The 23,357-nt window shown below is 49.8% G+C and overlaps 1 protein-coding gene across 1 annotated transcript; it reads left to right on the top strand.

Annotated features, from left to right (window-relative positions):
* Nucleotides 1-2,638: 2,638 nt before the first annotated feature.
* Nucleotides 2,639-23,131, top strand: LOC134015741 (protocadherin-15-like; the record flags this gene model as incomplete). The annotated part of the gene is made up of 13 exons (XM_062455287.1): nt 2,639-2,799; nt 3,103-3,258; nt 6,787-6,906; nt 7,498-7,608; nt 7,904-8,074; nt 10,983-11,091; nt 12,163-12,275; nt 14,150-14,356; nt 15,729-15,863; nt 18,495-18,644; nt 20,123-20,316; nt 22,474-22,606; nt 23,052-23,131. Coding segments are annotated over 13 exons (1,840 nt in total), but the record flags the coding sequence as incomplete, so codon positions are not given.
* Nucleotides 23,132-23,357: the final 226 nt, after the last annotated feature.

Genomic DNA, 23,357 nt, shown 5'->3' with positions numbered 1-23,357 from the left:
GAGGAAGAGAAGAGGAGGAGGAGGAGGAGGAAGAGGGGAGGAGGAGGCGGAGGAGGAGGAGGAAGATGGGGATGAGGAGGAGGAGGAAGAGGGGGATGAGGAGGAGGAGGAAGAGGAGAAGGGGGAGGAGGGGAGGATGAAGAGGAGGAGGGGCAGGAGGAGGAGGAGGAGGAGGAAGAGGGGGAGGAGGAGGAAGAGGAGGAGGAGGAGGAGGAGGAGGAGAAGGGGAGGAGGGGAGGATGAAGAGGAGGAGGGGCAGGAGGAGGAGAAAGAGGAGGAGGAGGAGGAGGAGGAGGAAGAGGAGGAGGGGGGAGGAGGGGAGGACGAAGAGGAGGAGGGGGAGGAGGAGGAGAAAGAGGAGGATGGAGACAAGGGTAGAATGGGAAAAGAAGAGGAGCGGATCCTCTCTGTTTCTCCGAGTGAGGAGTGGTTGTAAGAGCAGGGCTGCTCTCTCTAATTGGTACTGTAATGTTCAGACAGAATGGAAATATGGCCATTCATTAGCATAGTCAATGGCCCCTGAAGGGTTATTATGACAAGGAGAAAGATGGTTCAGTCTGTCTGTGTCTGTCTGTGTGTGTCTGTCTGTCTGTCTACCCTCCTACCTGTCTGTGTGACTGTGTATCTGTCTGTACTCTGAGTGTCGACCGTGACACATAGCAATAATTCCCTAACTCCCCTTGTGTGTGTGTGTGGGGGGGGGGGGGTGGGGGGGGTGGAAGTTTAAAGCAAAGCCTTCTTCTATTCATACAGAAATATCCCTGAACACTGGCTCACCTATTCCAGAAATGTTGTGCTCTCAGAGCAGAGAAATACTCTAGATTACTGGTGGGTGGTTTAGGGTTTAGGGTCTACGAGAGATTGAAGGAGAAAGGAAAATAGTTTGTGAAAAATGAGGGTCCATTATGTATAGAGTGTCTGTGTGTGCGAGTGAGTCCTTTTGTGGGATGTGTTTGTGATTGCAAGTGTGTCTAAGTGTATGTGTGTGTGTGTGTGTGTGTGCGTGTGCGTGTGCGTGTGTGTGTGTGGGGAGCTCAGTGTGCCCATGTTTCGACTGAATTTTCCTTGCATTGTCATTGTGTCTCTACATGACCCATTTGGCGTAAACACACAGACACACACATTCCCAACTAGGCTGGCAGGCAGGGCCTGTTACTTCCAGGCATGTTCCAGTCCGTCCCAGGTGTGCTGCCAGCTTGCAGTCTCCATGCCATCCTCTATGCCAGCTGTACGGGGACCCACCAGTCGCCTCTCCCTGCTGGTCAAATGTCATCCTACACATGCCTGGCAGAGAAGAGGAGGGTAGAGGAGGGGGGAGGGGGGAGAGAGAGAGGAGGGAAGAGGAGAGGGGAAGGGGAGGGAGAGCAGAAGGAAGAGGAGAGGTGAGGAAGGGAAAGCAGAGGGGCGAGAGAGAGGAGGAGAGGAGGGAAGGAGGAGTGAGTGAGGAGGAGGGTTGGGAAGAGAGAAGAGATGAGCTGAGGATGGAGAAGGAGGGATGATGGTATGCGTGCCCGCGTCTGAGTGCGCGTCTGTTGTGTGTGATGTGTGTGTATGACGTGTCTTAGTGTTTCCGTGCTTGTGAGAGTGTGTTTGTGTTGCTGCAGAGTGGGGTTTATAGAAGAGAGTGGTCAGATGTCCAATGCTATAATGCACTGGACACTTTCTCCGTCTCTAAACAACAAAATCTGAATAAGAACTTTCATGAAAAAATGCAATAGCTGTTTGGCACCAAACTAATTGGTCTCCCCTGACTTGGAAATCAACTGAATGTAACATGTTTTTATCTCCTCTATTCTTCACTCTCATCTAAAAATCGAGTTTGAGTTAGAAAATAGCACTTCTACTCCAGTTCCTTCGTTTTCTCAAGTCAACATCGAGAAAAGCTTTGGCTGATTCCAGATTCCTTCAACGGAGTAAAACCACAGAGTGTCACGTCTGTGAGCTTGATCAGTATCCGAATCCGCTTTACTGCCAAGTAAGTTCCCACATCTGAGGGGTTTTGCTTTGGTAGGATGGTGCATTACAAAAAACATAAGAGGGAGATAAAACAAGTACTGTAATATAAAAAGGAAAACATCACAATAAGATAAAAATACATAAAAATTTAATAATATGATAAAATATTATAAAATTATGATTTAAATAAATGCAGAGCCGTAGAGGGAGTCCGTAGAGGGAGTCCGTAGAGGGAGTCCGTAGAGGACTCCACAGTGTTGACTGGGGAGTCACACAGGGTGATGACGCTGCTTCATCTTATTCATGTTTTACTTGAAAAGAAGCACTGCAGGTCTCCTGTTGTAAACAGACGGACCTTGGCCAACGGTCAAAACAAGCGGTGTCTGGACTTCAGCACGGTCACTGTCTGCATGTCTGCAGCCTACATTGCTAATTAAGTTGTGTTGAAGTTGACCTTGTGAGTGGAGAACAGTCAATGTCTACCAGGTTAACATTGCTAACATTGCTTAATTAAGTTGTGCTTACTAAATTATAAAGTACATTGACAAGGACTCCTGCATTGCTAATAAAGTTGTGTTGATGGTGTTGTCATGGTGACTGGAAAACACTGGGTGAGGCCCAATACTGAGTTCTTAGTATTGGGCCTGAGTTCTCAAGAACGTTTCTAAAAATGTGTCCTCAGGAACGTTGCTGGTGGAGAACATGCAGATCCAGGGGCGGTCTGAGGACCCAGACAGAACCATCTCCCTGTCCCTCAGAGATAACTACAACAACTGGGTCATACTGGACCCCGTCAGACAGAGACTCTACCTCAACAGCACTGGACGAGTTCTGGACCGAGATGTAAGTACCAGGCTGGTACCAGAGGATTCTCACTCTGATGGAACAGACTGTGTGAATGTGTGTGTAGCCTTTTTGTGTGTGTGTGTGTGTGTGTGTTTCTGGACTCCTTAGTCTAGTATTTGTCAACCATGTTGACCTCATCAACGTTCAAGTGAAACAATGAAAATCAGCCTGTATCAGATTAGGCTGGTTCCATTTGACTGGGTTGATTAGCAAAGAGGGATGTCATTTTATTTCAAACCTGTTATGTATGACAGGACTGTGATGTATTTATCTGATATCCACCTACCTCCCTCCCCCCAGCCCCCCTCCTACATCCAGTCCATCGTGGTGCAGGTGCAGTGCACTAACGAGCTGGTTGGCACGGTGATCCTCCACGAGGTGCGCATCGTGGTGCGGGACAAGAACGACAACTCTCCCAGATTCCAGCAGCCACGCTACTACACTGCCATCAACGAAGTGAGTGCATGTGTGAGTGTGTGTGAGTGTGTGTGTGTGTGTGTGTGAGTGTGTGTGTGTGTGTGAGTGTGTGTGTGTGAGTGTGTGTGTGTGTGTGTGTGTGAGTGTGTGTGTGTATGTGTGTGAGTGAGTGTGTGAGTGTATGTTTGAGTGAGTGAGTGAGTGAGTGAGTGAGTGAGTGTGTGTGTGAGTGAGTGTGTGAGTGTGTGAGTGAGTGTGTGAGTGTGTGTGTGAGTGTGTGAGTGAGTGAGTGAGTGAGTGTGTGTGTGTGTGAGTGAGTGTGTGAGTGCGTGTGTGAGTGTGTGAGTGAGTGTGTGTGTGTGTGAGTGTGTGTGTGTGTGTGTGTGTGAGTGGGTGTGTGTGTGTGTGTGTGTGAGTGTGTGAGTAAGTGAGTGTGTGAGCGTGTGAGTGAGTGAGTGAGTGAGTGAGTGTGTGAGTGAGTGTGTGAGTGTGTGAGTGAGTGTGTGAGTGTGTGAGTGAGTGAGTGAGTGAGTGAGTGAGTGAGTGAGTGAGTGTGTGTGTGTGTGTGTGTGTGTGTGTGTGAGTGTGTGTGTGTGTGTGTGTGTGAGTGTGTGTGTGAGTGAGTGAGTGAGTGAGTGTGTGAGTGTGTGAGTGAGTTAAAATACGTCTGTATGTCTTCTGTCTGTTTCTCCTAATCCCACATTTTTCTCTTTTACTCACACACGCCCATACACACACACACACACACACACGCATACACACACACACACACACACACACACACACACACACACACACACAGCTCACTTACTCCTGGCCACCAGTGAGCAGTTTCCCATTACCTTCTATTAAATATTTCTGCCCATTCACCTGAATGGGGGCTCATACAATTTGGAGAAACGGTGTAAAAATTTGAAATATGCCCGCGTTGCTCAGTGAGCATAGACAGTTGGACACCGGGTCATAACTTACAGTGTAATTAGATGTATTCAGATGAGGGTTTTTCTCTGCAGAGAGGATGAGGCTCTTTAATTTCATTAAAGAAATAGTCCAGTTCAGCTAACCTGGAAGTGGTGGTTCTCGGATAACAACCATGCAACGCTTGCTTTGCCTGTATATCATGCCTGATAAAAACTGTTGTTGCATGTCCAAGTGCTCTCAAAGCAGGACTACAATGGTCCCTAACTACAGGGGTCTATCTCAGCTTTTAATGACTGTTCTAGCTGGCTATATAAGTGTTAGCGCTACTAGCAGCTATTAGCTAGCTACAGGGGGTTCTGGTTGGCTCATCGTTGAAGGATAGCCTCACAGATGGGATGTTTTTAAACAAGAATCCAATGCATGAGCACAGCTGTAGACTATCAGCTATAGTCACTAGCCTGTACAAAGTAGATGATTCTCTTTAGAGAATGTACTAGGAAATAGGACTGTCGTCCTTTTTGGTCACTAGGTAGCACTTAAGCCAGCTAATCAAGCCATAATAGGCTACCTGTCTAAGTGGTTGCGAGGCATACGTTATTAAACTGTTTAAAAAGTAAAGTACTTTTTAAGTACTTTTTAAGCCAACTAACATATCTGACTTCCCACCCTGTCATAGAAATATAAAATTGTCCCTGTTCAGGCCTCCGAATGAACAAGTTACTGACTCATACATACACAACTACACACGCTCTTTCTCTCACATCGACACTCACACAAACACTCTCACACACACACTCTCTCACACATGCACTCTCTGTCTCTCTCTCTCTCTCTCTCTCTCTCTCTCTCTCTCTCTCTCTCTCTCTCTCTCTCTCTCTCTCTCTCACACACACACACACACACACACAAACACACTCTCACACACACACACACTCTCTCCCACGCATACAAACGGCCACTGGAAGTTTATCCCGCGAGGCCCTGAGTGAAAACTGGGTAGAGACAGAAAGGAGCTCTGCCTAATTAAAACCAGTTCCTCTGAGGGTTGTTGTGGTAGATTTAGCCTATTAGAAAGTTGTCATGCAGAGTGGCAGAGAGCACAAACACACACACACCAACTCTTCTGGTCGCACACTGCGAGATGTCGCTCTCAGAACAGTTGAGTATTGATTTACATGTGGTTATAGAGTCTCTGGAGTTTCAGACCTGAGGAGCAGGAACACTGACGCTAGCCGGCAGAATGAGACCGCCAAGTAGGTCGGCAGAAGAGGGAGGGAGGTGTGGCGATAGAGGGATGGGGAGATGGGGATGATGGAGATGGAGGGATGGTGTTAGATGCACGGAGGAGTAGGCTATTGTCGGAAAAATTGAAGATGTAACACTTTTATTCTGTATAAAATGATACTGTGTTTAGCTTTGTGTGCAGAGAGGCCTACCCCCAAATCTGAACTCTGGGTAAACATACAAGACCCTTATCTTGGGGCTGAGGACTAAGAAGAGGGGGGTTTGTTTGTTTATTTAAAGGAGATACTGTTTGACAGACCTAGAAGGAAGACTGAGGTCTGGTGACCATTAGCTTGTCACCTAGTGGGGGTAGGGTTGATGTTGTAAATGTCCATTGATAGGGACGCACACACGTAAACGCACGCACACGCGCCAGGTCTATGCAAGGGAGCCAATGAAAGAAGAGCCATGGGACATTTGCATGCCTTTGTTTTAGCCAATAACAGTCAAGAGCGGTTTTGTTTAAATACGTTGCTAGCACAACATGCTAGCGGACAAACTTTGTACATTTACATTTAGTCATTTAGCAGACGCTCTTATCCAGAGCGACTTACAGTAATTACAGGGACATTCCCCCGAGGCAAGTAGGGTGAAGTGCCTTGCCCAAGGACACAACGTCATTTGGCACGGCCGGGAATCGAACCAGCGACCTTCTGATTACTAGCCCGATTCTTTAACCGCTCAGCCACCTGACTCCCTTTGTAGCACTATGGCGTGTGATGTTTTGTATCCTTCCAGCCGCAAGCAATAAAGCTTTCTTGACTTGTTCATCGACTGACTGTGCAATGCTTGATAGATTAATAATGTTAACAGGTATAGAGGGATGGAGGGAGAATTCAGTGGAAGGATCAAGTAATGCATTTGGATGAAAGGCCAACAGGATATTAATGTGTTCATTAATGTGTGTGTGTGTTGGTGTAATTAGAGGCAGATCACCTTTCTGACCAATGGTGATTACATTGGCGCTCATGCATGGACTGGCAACCAAACATGTTTGTCTCAGAGTACTGATGCATGGAGGGACGAAGGGGGCAGAGGATGGTGTGTGTGTGTGTGTGTGTGCGTGTATGTGTGTGACAGGAATGCACAACAATGAGACCAGACAGCCTAATTCATCATCTAATATGGACTCGCATGTCGTTCCGTTTTCAATAATGCACGCTCCTGAGTTTCTGCGGCACTGCACAGAAAACGAGAGAGTCAAAAAGACAGATACAGAGAAAGAAAGACAGAGACACAGAGACAAGGAAAGAGGGACACAGAGAGAGGGAGGTAGCGAGATGAAGGAAGGTGTGTTGCAGCTCTGCCATGTCCTGATGAATTGGCCAGACAGGGGACATCATGTCACATCCTGTGTTGCAGCTCACCCCAGTGGGCACGACCATCTTCTCCGGCTTCAGCGGGAACAACGGAGCCACCGACATTGATGACGGGCCCAACGGACAGCTCGAATACACCATTCTCTACAACCCCAGTGATCCGGTAAGATCTAGAACACACCGTCCACGTTCTAGAATGGTCCGTCCGGATTCTAGAATCAGCCTCTGGGTTCAAGAATGTGCCATCAAGGTTCTAGAATACACCGCCCATGTTCTAGAATGTACTGCTAATGCGGTTATGCGGTTTCTAGAACATGCTCTCCAGGGTTTACAGCCTTTCCCAATCCTCTAGCTAAGCAAGGTCAGAAGGCCAGACATGCCAGGGTAATCTCAGCAGGGAACCAGGAATGCTTCATCGCTCTGGCACACCATGAATGTGTGATGAGGTCAGAAGAGGAGCTTTGCTCAGCAGACTCTCCTCACCCGGCTGTGTGCCGCACCAGCTCTGACCTTTCACCCCGTCTCCTATTGACCCTGACCCACATTCCCTCCAGTGCAGTCGGCCTCTCCTGGCATTACTGTTCATGTCTTGGGTGTGTGTTTGTGTGTGGGTGTGTGTCTGTGTATGCATGTACATCTGCGTGCATGTCTGTGGGCGTGTGCATGTGCGTATGTGTGTGCATGTACGTGTGTGTGAGTGTGTGTGTGTGCGCGTGTATGTGCGTGTGTGTGAACGTACGCGTGTGTGTGACAGACAGCCAACAGGACGTTCGACATTCCTCTCACCCTGTCTGGTTCGGTGGTGTTGAAAGAGAGACTGAACTACGAAGATATCACCCGCTACCTGGTCATCATCCAGGCCAACGTACGTCTGAGGGGGGGATGAGTCACGGATGATTTACCAAGCCTTAGTCACAGATAAGTCAGAATGGATGAATATACAGTATGAATACTATTGTATTGCACACACACAGACTTAACATCCTGGCACTTAAACACACACACACAAACACATGCACACTTTAACGTCTGAAGATAGACATGTTTACTGTACTTCCTGTGAGCGGACTGGTGAGCGCCCGTGGTGGGGTGTCTGTGTGTGAGAGAGACTGTGTTCGACCTCCCGTTAACAGTTACACTCCCTCTACCGGTTGCTACAGGACCGGGCGCCGTACCCTAACGAGCGTCGCACAGCAACCACGACGCTGACGGTGGACGTTCTGGACGGGGACGACCTGGGCCCCATGTTCCTGCCCTGCGCCCTGGTGGACAAGACCCGTGACTGCAGCCCTCTCACCTACCGGGCCAACATCCTGGAGCTAACCGACCCGGTAAGACTGGTACCCAGCACTGTACCCAGCACACACCCTGACCCGGTAAGACTGGTGCCTAGCACTGTACCCAGCACACACCCTGACCCGGTAAAACTGGTACCCAGCACTGTACCCAGCACACACCCTGACCCGGTAAGACTGGTGCCCAGCACTGTACCCAGCACACACCCTGACCGGCCACTGGGACACATCCAGTACGTACAGAAACACTACCCCATTAAATCCAATCCAATCCAATCAAATTCAAGATAATCCGCTCTAATCTGATCCTATCAATGTATGTTGCACTACTACGAGAGATATATTTATATTTGGTACAAGTAACCCACTTAGGAAGAGATCTTATGGAAATAGCTTCTCGGCTGTTAATGCCTGTTCAACTGGTCATGTGACTGCAGAGAGCAGGTGTAGCTCTGGGTTGGTGCTAGGTCTGTCTGTAGATCAGGTTATGTCTGGTGTCTGTAGACCAGGTTATGTCTGGTGTCTGTAGACCAGGTTATGTCTGGTGTCTGTAGACCAGGTTATGTCTGGTGTCTGTAGACCAGGTTATGTCTGGTGTCTGTAGACCAGGTTATGTCAGCTGTCTGTAGACCATATTAGATCTGTAGACCAGTCTAGTCTTCAGTGCGGGTCTAAACCGAACGTGTTCTGCTGGGTCTGCGTATCTCTGGGAGGTTTGTAGAGGCATGGAACAGACAAACGACCTGAGCGATTATTCCCATGTGAGTAGTTGTACACCTCAGGCTGTCTGAGGACTAAGTGTTTGTGCAGGGTGTCGTTGGGGACTGTGAGCTGTTTGGGGGGTTGCTGAGTAGGGGGGCTGAGTCCAGACGGGGGTGTGGGGGGGGTTGCTTAGTGGGGGGCATGTGTGGGGGTGTCTGACTCAGGCTGGGGACGATCATTTTCCGGTCTAATTGAGCCTCTCAGACACAGCTTCCACACCAGGGGAAAGAAACCAGATAAATAACCGTTTTCTGCAGCCTCATTAAATTCTCCCCTGCTCTAGAGTGACAGCGATTATTATCTCTCTGTAGCGATTCGTCCGCTCCTAGTGCTTGACAACGGTCTCACAGAATGAGTCATGTCATTCAATTACATCTGTCATTAGACTGCTTTAAAGCAACAGCAGTATCAACACTTTGTAATTATAGGAAATAATCTTACAGTCTTGTTATCTCATAAAAGTTGTTTACAAATCCAGCAACTCTTCCACTCCAAACAGACCTAGACAACCATCACAGCTGACCTCGAACCACATAAAATGACAAGTTTGTGGCTCCGGAAACAAAAGCCAGTACGTCTGGCCGTTGCCACAGCTACGCGTGTTGTTTTCCAGATGCTGCCCTCCTCGCCAGCGAGTTGAGGTCACAGGCTGGGGGCCAATGACTGCGTCACAGCATAGTAACAAGGTGGCCAGATCAGGTTTAGGCCCATGTTTCAGGAGGCTGGACCGGGGCCTGGTGGAGCCCACTCAAGGGCAGGTTTTACGAGGCCTGCTGCTGCTCCAGGGAGAAGAGGATGATTATGTATGAGGAAATGGCCACGGCCAAGTTCCTCTCTTATCAGGCCCTCGGTAAACACACCCCAGGGCTGCCAGCGGTGCCATCACTCACTGGGATGGGATTGTCTCTCTCTCATTCTCTCTTTCACACACACCCACAGACACATGCTCTCTCTCTCTCTCTCTCTCTCTCTCTCTCTCTCTCTCTCTCTCTCTCTCTCTCTCTCTCTCTCTCTCTCTCTCTCTCTCTCTCTCTCTCTCACTCTCAGACACTCCCAGACAGACACACCTTTAAGGATACAGACCCACACACAATCAATAAAACAATGTGTTTTGAGGTGGTGTGAGCTCGGCTAGGCTGAGCGCAGTTGGGAAAAAAAAGCGTGTCTGGCACTGGGGATCATATAGACTCTGTCATTTAGGTAAATAAAACACACACACACACGTGAGACACACATTAAATCACAGAGGCACACTAAACTTCCAGGAATAGAAGTGTTTCTCGGGACAACAGACAACTCTCTCAGTGGTGTCTCCAGGCTCTGAAGAGCTGTTCCTCAGCGTGTGTGTGGGATTGGGATAGTGTGTTGTGTGGGTGTGTGTTTGTGTGTGTGTGTGTGTGTGCTGGATGTCAGTGGAGCAGCAGACAGCAAGCATCTCCCCCTCTGACTCACGCTCCCAGCTACTTCTCTCTCTCTCTCTCTGTCTCTCTCTCTCTCTCTCTCTCTGTCCTCAAAATTCTCTGTCGTTCTCTCCTCTAAACTAATCTATCTTTCCTCTAGACTCTCTTTCCTCAGTGTTTTCCTTATATCTCTCCTCAGGCTCCAAATTCTCCCTCTCTCTACTCCCAGTTCATGGTGGTCAGTGACAGGTGACAGGTGACGGGTGACAGGTGTTTCATCATGGACAGGTCCTTGTCCGCCCACCTGCCCACCTGCCCCCAACCCCCATCCTGTCCCCCCAACCCCTGAAAGGACTCTCTCTTTTTCTCGCTCTCTCTATGTGTGTTCGTCCAGCTGGGCCTCTGTGACTCAGCCCAGAATAGGAGCATTCAGGACAATGGTGATCCTCCGCATGTCTGGATGTGTTCTGAGCTCCCGGGCTCACCTGCTGGGGACAAGACAGTTCCCCCGGGGGTCAGAGACGGCACCCAGCTGGGTGTTGTTGTCGTTTAGCAGAAGGGTTCTTTTGCTCACGTCCAATCGGTGAAAGGGAGAAGTGCAGGTGCTTTGTGATGAAACCTATCTGAGCCTGCAGTGAGTGGCTCCGGAAAGGACAATCGGGAACCTGTTTTGATTGGGAACCTTTTTTTTTCTTGTCTCTTTTTGTGTTTTCTTTTCTTCATGTCTCTTCTCATCTCTTCCCCTCCCCCTACCCTCCCCCTCTTTTCTCTTCTCTCTGTAGGTGAACGTGAACCCACTGAACGTGACTCCGCCCATCCAGGCCGTGGACCAGGACCGGAACATCCAGCCGCCCTCCAAGAGGCCAGGGATCCTGTACTCCATTCTCATTGGTGGGTTCATGTCCATGCTGCCGATGCACAGCATCAGTCATCATCCACTGGCATGTAATGACTAGAGAGAATGGGAGGAGGGAGGGATGGAGGCATTGGGGATGGAGGGAGGGAGGAACGGACGTCTAGAGGGAGGCACGGATGAGTGGATGGAGGGGTGGATGGGGTGAGGCAAGGGGGATGAATGGAGGGAGAAAGTGATGGATGGATGGAGGGATGGATGGGGAGTGGGTGGTGAGACAAACAGGGAGAAGGGGTGATGGAGAGGAGGGATCGTCAGAAAGAGAGACGGAGAAAGAAGGCGGTAGGAAACGATGGAGAGAGTACATTGCAGGACCTGTGGAGAGCTGAGATGAGTACTGTCAGCCTCGAGGTTGTAGTCCGGGCCCGGAGCTTCCCTGCTGTTCAGGAAATGTTCCCCGCTGTTCTAGAATGTTCCATCTCTCTCTGGGAGGCCAATCAGAAACCTGCCACTGGTGCTTTGGAATAAGTCCAAACTCCCCTCCTCCTCGCTTGTTCTCCACCCAATCATTTGTCTACATCCTCTCTCCTCCCTCTCTCCTTCCTCTTTCATCCTCTCTCATTCTTCCCGTTCCATAGTACTCTCGCCTCCTTTCACCTCCTCCTCCCTGCTCCCTCCCCCTGTCCTCTTCCTTCCACTTTTCTCGTCCTCTCTCCCTCCTCCCTCTCTTTCTTCATCAGTTTGACAGCGCTGGATACTGGTAATCCCGGACACACACTGAGCAGGGGAACTGGCTGTAAACTTCTCCTCTCTGTCTCCCCTCTTTTCTCTACTATCCTCTGTGTCTCCCCCTGTCCACTCTTCCTTCCCTCTCCTGACTGGAGAAGATGAGGTGGAGAGGATGAGGAGAATACAAGATGTGAAGGGGAGGAGAGGAGGGGGGGCATGAGGAGAGGAGAAGAGAAGAGGGGGAAGAAAAAGAGAGGAGACTAGAATCATCCTGTGAGGATCCTTCTAGATTGGTCCCTGAAAGGTCCCTCTCCCATATCCCTGACATGGTGGTGGGGGGGGGGAGGGACTTGTGATGTAATGTCCTGTTTCCTGTGTAGGGAAGCCAGATGCGTACGCCCACTTCTTCTCTCTGAACCGTACCAGCGCAGAGCTGCTGCTACTCAGGCCCATTGACAGAGAGCTCTACCAGAGATTCGACCTGGTCATCAAGGTAACCTACGTGTGTGTGTGTGTGTGTGTGTGTGTGTATGTAGTTATCTGCGTGTGTCTGTGTGAGTGTGCCTACACTTTTTGTAGGCGTGTGTGTGTGCATGCGTGTGTGCGCGAGTGTGTGTTTGTGGTACACAGCTCACAAGGATGTGCCAGATATATAGCTTTCATCTATACGTGAGATTATCTCTTAAGAACATTCTGCATGCTGCAGGAATCCCCTCGGCTCAGAATCTTATGTAGATCGGTGTGTGTGTGTGTGTGTGTGTGTGTGTGTGTAGAGAGAGTGTCATCCTGCCGCTGGGTGCTCATAGCCAGATTGGTAACTCTATCGACCTCAGATGTGCTTGAGTGATTTTCTCCTCCAGGAGTGGAGAGGAAAGTGGGAGAGTGCCTCATCTTCAGTACAAACTCCCTCCTCCTCTGCTCTCTCCTCCCTCCCTCCCTTTTCCCCCCCCACCCTCCATTGGTCACATCTCCCCTTGTCTCTTCCAATTCTCAACACTTCCCCCCTCTTTTCTTTCACTCCCCCTTTCTACACCCCCCCCCCACACACACACACACCAGTAAGAGCTGCAGTAACACACACACAGGTCTGCAGTAACCCCATTTACCAAACTGCCCCTCGCTGACAGTTATAAAGTGTTAGTGCTTTACCAGGTGAGAGCTCGTTCTCTCTTCCCATAAGGAATAAGGCACATGCACACCTACACACTTCTACACACATACACAACTACACAACACACACACACACACACCTACAGACACATCCCTAGACTCACACACTCATACACACACTCTGCTCTTCCAATTAGTTAACACGTTGTCACTTGTCGATTATATTTTCTGCTGGCTTCAAATAACTTTGAGAGTAGCTAGACCGTAAAAACCAAGGTTTCTTTGCATTTGTTAGCCAGGCTAGATCTGTCTCCTCAGAATAGATTCCTTTTTGAGTCCTTCGCTCACCACACCTTCGGCCCACCCAGCTGAACAAATCAAATGATCCTAGCACAGTTGGCTGTATCAAACGACATAGAGGGGTCAACTGGGAATGGAGCAGATTCTGGTGAAGGCTGGCAACTTGACTAGGTTCATTTCTTACTATGTAAAGTCACACACGCACCACCTACCCATACATGTTCCGGTAAACACATGCTTTGTGTACATGTTCTCCCCACTGGCGCACATGTACACACTCACTCATGCCTTGGTGCATCACACACACTGTTTTGTCACTCGCAGTTTCTAGATAAAGACATTTGTTTGATCACTAGGCACATACTGTTGTTTTATGTGTGAGAGGCACAAACACACACTCACCACACACACACCCACACCTCCCCCGTCTCTCACTCTGCTATGATCGATAATTGCACGGGCGGTTTTATTATCTTGCATTGACTTGTCTGAGTGCTGATTGGATCAGAACGACTACGGGAGGTGAATCAAGCACACGCACACACATAAATACACACACACACACACACACACACTTAGGTTGTCAGGCTCCTGGGATTCACAGATCTTTACTTCCATGTTGGTAGACAGGAAATAAGCGTCAGTCATGCTCTCCGTGTGTGCTCGAGTGCAACGCTATATTTAGCCGTCCCCAGAGACCTGCTGTGTTCTCGTCTGGGATCTCCTCTGTGGCAGTCCTGACAATACATTTCTGCTGCTTATTTCATGACAACTTCCTTCATTTGTGACTTCCTGTTCCCGGTTCCCTGTCTCCTAGCGAACCAGACCCTGTTCTTGTGTTCTTTGTTCTAGGTCTGCGTTCTGCTCTTTAAAGGAGAACGCTCACCCGGAGCTCATCCATGTCCTGTCACCAGTCGAGACCACGTTCTCTAAGTTCCATGTTCTGTGTTCTGCTAGGCGGAGCAGGATAATGGCCACCCTCTCCCGGCGTTCGCTAACCTGCACATCGAGGTTCTGGACGAGAACAACCAAGCTCCCTACTTCTTGGAGTCCAGTTACCATGGCTACATCACCGAGGCTGCGCCCGTGGGAACCACAGTGTCGACCAATAGCAGCCTGTCCACAGCCCTGAGTATCATCGCCATGGACAACGACATAGAGGAGGTGGGAAATGGCTTTGTGTCATCGGGGATTGAACTCAGGTTTTCTGTAGGTTAAGTCCTGGCCCTTAGCAGACCAGGAGACCATGTCCCCTTTGGTCTAAGGGTTTGATCTTTGAGCTTGATAAGCAGAAGACCTGGGTTCTGTCCCTGCGGGTTGCACTCCACTGTGATAAGCCTTTGCAGGTCACCTGATCGTCTCATCCAATGACATGTTGTGTTCTGTCTCCCTGTTCTAGCTCACAGCCAATCAACTGCCTGTAGGTAGACACATGCCTGAGTGCTGTGAAATTACCTTGTGTGAAGTTCTCTCAGTCTCTCCTGCTATCTCTTCCTCTCTGTTTCATTTTCTGCCTTTGGAAGTATTCACTATTCTGTTAAATGTTTTATTCGCTGTCAGCTTCACGTCCTGTTGCGAGGTATGTCTTTGATGTGTACCTTCTTTCCTATTTCAGTTTTAAGTGAAATACAACTTTGAGACCATTCTGTTCCTCCACGACTTCCAGCAGTTCAGCTAAGAGAGACCTAGGCTATCTGAGGCCTGAACATCTCTAGTACATATCGAGTCTAGATGTATATCCTCCAACACACCTGGTCTACGAGTCTAGATATATATCCTCCAACACACCTGGTCTACTAGTCTAGATATATCTCCTCCAACACACACCTAGTATTGCTGTAAGCTGAATATCTCCTCCAACAGCTGGTCTCACTGCAGTGTGGCCTTACGGCCTATGGGCACACATGCAGTCAACCAGCTATGGATTTAATGGCTGCCAAAAGGCTCTGTCATTGCTATGATGCAGAGGGTTGCTGCTGGAACCTTTCAGATGGATGTTTGGTCAAGTTAGGAATATTGCTTATATTACAGCACCTATCAGGCGCCATCCATTAAACGTCTCCACGGTTATTAGGATTCTAATTGCTTTTATTTGCTTCGGATTTATTTATGTATCTGGAAGCAGCGGGGTGCCAGTTCAATATCCACTGAAGCTGAATCCACATTATCCCTGCACACACACACACACACACACACACACACACACAAACACACACACTCACACACGCACACATACATTCACACAGTGCTGAGTGCTGGATATTGGTAATGACAGATTTAACAGGCTAGAGAAGAGGACTTGAATGCACTATTTTAGAGTGTGTGTGAGCGAGAGTGTGTGCATGTGTGCTCATTTGACGCTGATCATTTGTGTGTCATCTACACTGTACCTCCATCCTCTTTACTTGAAAGAACCCTTCAATCACTTCGCTAAATCCACCGTATTAGCCCAGGAAACCAATACACGTCTTCCGGCCTCGAACCGCCTCTGCTACGTGTTCTGGTCCAGTGACACTGCTCTCCTCTGTCGCGGCAGACCAAAGACCCGCGCGTGCTGATGTCTCTGGACAGCTACCAGGCTGTGTTTACCCTCACCGCCTCTGGGATCCGTCGCTACCTCATCCTGCTCAAACCCCTGGACCGGGAGCTGTGTCACAGCTACACCTTCACGGTACGAACACACGCACACACGCACGCACACCCAGACGTGCACACGTAGGTATGTGCACGCATGCACACGCAAGTATCTGTTCTTACACTTACAGACATGCTCGCACGTTATGCACACAGACGTGTGCACACACGCACACGTATTTACACTTGCTGATATGCTTGCCCATTACACACAAACACACACAGATGTACTGGACTCAAACCGGTACACGCACACAAACAGAAGCTGGTACCTACCACAAGCTGGTAGACACAGTCACCTCCAACACCTCTGATAACCATGGCTTCTCTACATCCCAATCCTTTGACTCTTTTCCCACAGCCACAGAATAGAATTCCCTGGGCCGTACATCTCACAGGAAACCCCTAACATCACCTCCAGGCTGGGATATTGCCTACTGCCTTCCTGGCCAGTGTTTCTAATGGTTGGACAGTGTGTGTTCTTATTTAATGAGACAGACCAGTTCCAGACTGGTATTAAGTATTGACTAACTGTTCTCTGCCCAAACAGCAAGACTATGGTTGTGGTGTTTCCTATTGAGGAGTGTGTGGCAAACACTGTCTCTCCGAGCACAAACACACACACACACAAAAACATCCACAAACACACACACACACTGACACACATTCAGGAGAACAATGGCACTGTGTTCTCCAGAGACACCACTCTGCTTCGCCTTGTTAGGACTACTGGCTGCCTGCCACTGGACCTGGGTTTGATGGAAAAGTGTGTGTGTGAGTGTGTGTGTGTGTGTGTGTGTGTGTGTGTGTGTGAGTGTGGGTGTGAAGAAGGTTGAGAGACTGTGTGTGAGTGTGTGTGTGTTTGTGTGCGTGTGTGAGTTTGAGTGTGTGTGAATAAGGTAGAGAGACCGTGTGTGTGGGATGTGTGAGTGCGAAAATTGTGTGTGTGTGGTGGCAGGGGCGGGGGGGGGGGGTGATAAATTGTGTGCATGTGTCCCTGCTTCTTGTTTTGAATGGGAATGCAGCAACATGTAAGTGAATAGTGTAAAGCCAGTGTTTTCATCCGGTATTGATTGTTTGCCATGTGAGGAAGCAATCAGTGTAAAAGCATTCATCTAGAAATAGAGGCAGATAAAGAGGGAGGATGCAGAGTACAGCAAATACTAGACAGCGGGATCTGTTTCCTAGTGCTTGGAGCTGACAGCCTTCACCATATAAAACATAGAACACAGGGGTAGAATATAGAACTAACTAAGTCCTACATTCTATATTCTGCTAGTGCTGTCTGATCCTGTCCTCCTCCAAACACCAGAGGATGAGATACAGGTGTGAAGATCCAGACACACACAATGAATGCAGAGTGTGTGTGTGTGTGTGTGGAAGGGGGGGGGGTGTACAAAAATTGGCAGGCAATCAGTGTTACCATCCTGACTCCACTGGGCATTAAGTGAGTCTATACTCACATCATATTAATGCAACTCCACATCTGTCAGTCTGTTTGTGTGTGTTTGCGTGTGTGTGTGTTTGTCCTAAAGACCTTATAAACCACCTGGGTGCAATGACTCACCATGTTCTAGAACATTAAGTCTTAATATGGGTCTTTCCGATTCCATTCTAATGACTGTTGTGGCCTCCAAAGAGGTAGCCTAAGCTTATCACACAGAGCGCTAAACCACCCCCCCACACGCACATACACACACACACCCACACACACACACACACACTACCCTCCCTCACAGAGAGAGGAAAAGCTGAACAATGTTCCACAGCAGCACGTGGTCCACGTGTTCGGACCCCGCAGTGCATGCTGGGATCTGTGAACATCCTGTTTTCCTCCCTGTGCGGGCGTGTGAGAGGCCCTCCTGCAGTGCCTCCTGCTCCTCTGTTGCTCGGGCCCGTCCCACACCGCCGCTGTGTTCAGGCTTGGCCCAACTCCAGCCTTCACATCACAGCAGGAACCCATGTTCCTGGTGCCTGGTGCATCTTACATTATGTTAAATATGGAGATTCTGACTACAGCTGTGGGTTCTGTCTGATGTAGACCCAGGACTACAGCTGCAATCTGTAATGTAGACCCAGGACTAGAGCTGCTCTCTAATGTAGACCCAGGACTAGAGCTGCTCTCTAATGTAGACCCAGGACTAGAGCTGCTCTCTAATGTAGACCCAGGACTAGAGCTGCTCTCTAATGTAGACCCAGGAATAGAGCTGCTCTCTAATGTAGACCCAGGACTAGAGCTGCTCTCTAATGTAGACCCAGGAATATAGCTGCTATATGTAATGTAGACCCAAGACTAGAGCTGCTATATGTAATGTAGACCCAGGACTAGAGCTGCTCTATCTAATGTCATGGGCTCATCTCCCTCATTGTGGATTCAACGTAGAGTCTCCAGGATTATCAGTTTATTAGCTATCTCAGGACTGGAGCTGGGGGGATTAGAGCACAGCGCTGTGTGGATTATACCATGTGTATCTGTTGTGGATGTGTGTCACCATATGTCCTACTGCAGGGGGTCACTTCTCTGTTTGGGTTAGGGTCACCGGTGTGACCAGGTGTTTCTCTTTCTCTATCTCAATCTCTTTCTTGCTCTCTTCCCTTCTCTCCTCCTTTTCTCTCCCATCTATTTCCTTCTCTCCTCCTCTCATCCCTCTCTCTTGTCCTCCCCCAGATACTGGCGTCTGATGGCGTCCAGCAGAGCGCCCCCGTAACCGTGACGATCACGGTGCTGGACGCCAACGACAACAGCCCCACCTTCACCAATGTCTCCTACAGTGTCCAGGTCTACACCGACATGTTGCCCGGGGAAACCGTCTTGCAGGTGAACAAACACCTCATCAATACCTCACTAGCAATACCCCTGCATAGTGCCTATACCAATAGTGTTATAGCTAATCAATTTATATCAATACCATGCTGTGTTACTACAACCAATCAGACCTAGAAGTCGCCCCTGGCTCGTCAATAACCCACAAACTCCGTCTAACAACTCCCCATAGAGTCCATGAACAGCTTATTAGTAATCAATACCTAGTCACTGGTTAATAAATACCCCTGACCTTGTAACCCCATTAAGTGCTTTAGTAACTCCACCATGGATGGATTGTACTGGGCCGGCTGGCCTTGTGTGGAGGTCAATAGACAAGGACTTTGATTTGTTAGGGCAGTGCTGTTTCAGTTATTCCCTGTTGAATCCAAAACTAGCTCTCTTTTCTCCCTTTACAATGATCTCTTTCTTTTCTATCGAAAACAAGAACCATAGGTTTCAGTGTTTGCTATTTACAAGATCACAAATCCCTCCATTTAAGTAAATATGTGGACATTTACCGGAGCCCCATTCATATTTTAGACTTGATAGTCACCCCCACGCACACACACACACACACACACATACACACGCCTCCCCCACCACCACCACACTGCCCTCTATTCACATTTCAGAATGTTCTGGATGATTGGATTCACACTGTGTTAAAGTGTAAAAAAAAAAAAAAAAAAATACCCAAATTGAGTTTGATTGAACTGTCCTGGGTTCATGTCCCTCATTGTGGATTCAGCCGTGGTGTGTTGATATGGCCACACTCAGACACCTCCTGGGTTATCTGATGTGTTTCCAAATGTATTAACTACGAGACCTGCATCCGCACATCCATTTACATCCTCCATATAGATAAGCAGGTTTGACATCCCTGTGCTGCGCTTTGGAGATGGATCCTGATGGGAACACACTGATGCTGACAGACACACACACTCGCAAGCTCTAACCTTCACACTCACATACCAACAGAGACGGATACACACTCACACACAGCTCTACCTTTGACACACATTTACTACTACATACACACACACACAGCTCAAACCTTAACACAGATACTGAACACACACACACACACAGCTCAAACCTTAACACAGATACTGAACACACACACACAGCTCAAACCTTAACACAGATACTGAACACACACACACAGCTCAAACCTTAACACAGATACTGAACACACACACACACAGCTCAAACCTTAACACAGATACTGAACACACACACACACACAGCTCAAACCTTAACACAGATACTGAACACACACACACAGCTTAAACCTTAACACAGATACTGAACACACACACACAGCTCAAACCTTAACACAGATACTGAACACACACACACACAGTTCAAACCTTAACACAGATACTGAGACACACACACACCCACAGGGAGCTCTAACCTTGCGTAACACACAGATACTGAGACACACACACACAGACAGATCTGTAACCTTCGTGCGTGTCGGTCCCCAGCTGTCTGCCAGGGATGCTGACGAGGGGCCCAATGGTCAGGTGACCTACCGGATCCTGGCAGGGGGCCAGGGTCACTTCCTAATCAACGCCAGTTCTGGGGTCATCACCGTAGCGCCCGGGGTCAACACGACGGTCGGGAGGTCCTACGCCCTGACGGTGGAGGCCATGGACAATGGCCCTCAGGCTGAGAGGAGGTCAGAGGAGAAGGGGAGGAGGAGAAGGAGGAGGGTTAGGGAGAGGAGTTATAAGGAGAGGGGGAGGAGGGTAAAGGAGAGGAGGTGAGAGGAGAAGGGGAGGAGAAGGAGGGTACAAGAGAGAAGAGGGAGGAGGAGGGTGAGGAAGGGTAAGGGTCTCTCTCTCCCACTCCATCTCAGCACCTCGCTCTGTGCTAACTCTCTTTCGCTGCCGTCTCTCTCTCTCACTATCCCTTTTTTTCCCCCCACAATCAATCAATGGAGTTCCGCAGGCTACCACATTCTGTTCTAGAAATATCTGCAACATTTAGGGCTGATAGGTGAACTCCATGCCCATGCAGCATGCAAAGCTTGTTGAAGCTTTTCACAGTAATTAGCAATGCCATGCCTGACCCCTGTGACCCAATCTTAGCTATGTGCCTCTGTGGGCACTTTATGCCTTCCTGGCTGGCTGGCTGGCTAGCTGTCTGGCTGTCTGGGTAACTGATTGGCTGACTGACTGGCTGGCTGACTTGCTTGCTGACTTGCTGGCTGACTGGTTCTGGCTAAATGGCTCGAAGAGTGACCAAACTGGCTGGTTGACTGATATCCAGACAGGCTGACTGACTTGTTCTCTGGCTGTCCGCCTGGTTCTCTGGCCGCTGTGGTGTTGAATCGATCCAGCTCAACAGGCAGGAACAGAGCCTGAGGTAGTGAAGCAGGAAATGGATTGTGTCTGGAGGGAAGCAGTGGGTGATCTGGGCTTTGGTCTGAGGAGGAAAGAAGCAGTGGCACTTTCACGCTGGCTTCCACGGAAAACAAGCGTCAGCCTCACAACAGAGAGTCCCAGAGACCTGAGAGAGACGAGGACAAGAAGGGAGCCGTTTGTTTGGTACTCAAGGACGCGACCCAGCCAGATAGAACACTGATGATTAGGGATGTGAACATGGTTCCAATGGCTGAGAGCCAACTGCTTGATGTCTGTCTGACAGACTGGCATGGGGAGAGGAGAGGAAGGCAGGGGAGTGGAGAAGGGCGGAGAGGAGAAGAGAAGAGAGGAAAAGAGAGAAGCGAGGAGAAGGGAGGATCGGATAGGGTGAAACCAAACCAGGCAGCAGGTGTATAATTGTTTACATGCTCCAGATGGAGCGCACGCATGGACAATAAAGAGAAAATATCGAAAATGGAAACAAATGATCTGCATGATCCGGAGAGAGGGAGGGAGAGAGGGAGGGAGGGAGAGAGGGAGGGAGGGAGGGAGGGAGGGAGGGAGAGAGGGAGGGAGAGAGGGAGGGAGGGAGGGAGAGAGGGAGGGAGACAGGGAGGGAGAGAGGGAGGGAGAGAGGGAGAGAGGGAGGGAGAGAGGGAGGGAGAGAGGGAGAGAGGGAGGGAGAGAGGGAGGGAGAGAGGGAGGGAGGGAGAGAGGGAGAGAGGGAGGGAGGGAGGGAGGGAGAGAGGGAGAGAGGGAGGGAGAGAGGGAGGGAGAGAGGGAGAGAGGGAGGGAGGGAGGGAGGGGGAGAGAGGGAGGGAGGGAGAGAGGGAGGGAGAGAGGGAGAGAGGGAGGGAGAGAGGGAGGGAGAGAGGGAGAGAGGTCAGGGAGGGAGAGAGGGAGAGAGGGAGAGAGGGAGAGAGGGAGGGAGAGAGGGAGGGAGAGAGGGAGGGAGAGAGGGAGAGAGGGAGAGAGGGAGAGAGGGAGGGAGAGAGGGAGGGAGAGAGGGAGGGAGGTCAGGGAGGGAGAGAGGGAGGGAGAGAGGGAGGGAGGAGAGGGAGGGAGAGAGGGAGGGAGGAGAGGGAGGGAGAGAGGGAGAGAGGGAGGGAGGAGAGGGAGGGAGAGAGGGAGAGAGGAGAGCGAGGGAGGGAGAGAGGGAGGGAGGAGAGGGAGGGAGGGAGGGAGGGAGGGAGGGAGGGAGGGAGAGAGGGAGGGAGGGAGAGAGGGAGGGAGAGAGGGAGGGAGAGAGGGAGGGAGGTCAGGGAGGGAGAGAGGGAGAGAGGGAGGGAGAGAGGGAGGGAGAGAGGGAGGGAGAGAGGGAGAAAGGCTCTGCAGGTAGTCCTCCCGCATGGAGACGTGTGGAGGATGAAGTCCTCTCTCTCGCTCCCAACTCCTGTTTCTCCCTTCCTAACCATCGTTTCCCCTCTCCTCCCTCTTCATCCCTCCATCCTCCTCTCCTCCTCCTCCAGGAGCTCCATCACCACCGTCTACATCGAGGTGCTCCCCCCCAACAACCAGAGCCCCCCTCGTTTCCCCAGCCTCTCCTACACCCTGGAGGTCAGCGAGGCCATGAGGGCTGGAGCTACTCTGCTCAACCTGCAGGTAAGCACTTATCCACACATCTGCACCGTTTGTACTGTAGTCTGTTGCCTCGGATAAAAAGTTCTGCCGTGTGAATAAAGTGTCCAATGTGACTGCATAGTACTATATGACTGCATGACACTGCGTGATGCTACACAACACTGTACAACTCCGCACAACTCTACACACAGCTCCACTGCTACCCAGCGTGCTCTGCTGTAGTTTCCTGCTTCCTGCTCTGAGGTGGAGGTCACTTCCTGTTTGATCTGACAGGACCGTGTAACGAGTTGACACCTCACACCTTTGTAGAGTGGTATGATAAGCGTAGACAAATATGAGATGGGTGTGTGTGTGTCTGCATTTCTGTGTCTAATGCTATGTGTGTGTTTGTGTGCATGCGTGTCTGTGCGTGTATGAATGTGTGTGTGTGTGCATGTGTGTGCGTGTCTGTGTTTGTGTTTGGTAGGCCAACGACCGTGAAGGAGACCCCATCACCTACACCATCCTGAGTGGCGACCCTCACGGAACCTTCCAGCTCAAACAGCAGTATGTTTGCTCGTTCATTCCACACACGGGTGCCATCCTCGTGGCAAACCTGGAACAGTCGGGATATTGGGAAATCTCAAAAGGCTTGAAAATACATGACCTGTTTTTAAATTCATTTTTTCCTCTCAGCTTCATTCTGTTTCTCTCTTTTCTCTTAGTTTCTGTGTGTGTGTCACACTGTCACTTTCTGTCAGTGTCTTTCAGTCTCTCTCTCTCTCTCTCTCTC

Source organism: Osmerus eperlanus, unplaced genomic scaffold, assembly GCF_963692335.1.
Source record: "Osmerus eperlanus unplaced genomic scaffold, fOsmEpe2.1 SCAFFOLD_426, whole genome shotgun sequence".
NCBI classification, from domain to species: Eukaryota; Metazoa; Chordata; class Actinopteri; order Osmeriformes; family Osmeridae; genus Osmerus; species Osmerus eperlanus.
Note: the sequence above shows the minus strand (reverse complement) of the source record. Positions and strands in the feature narration are given on the sequence as shown.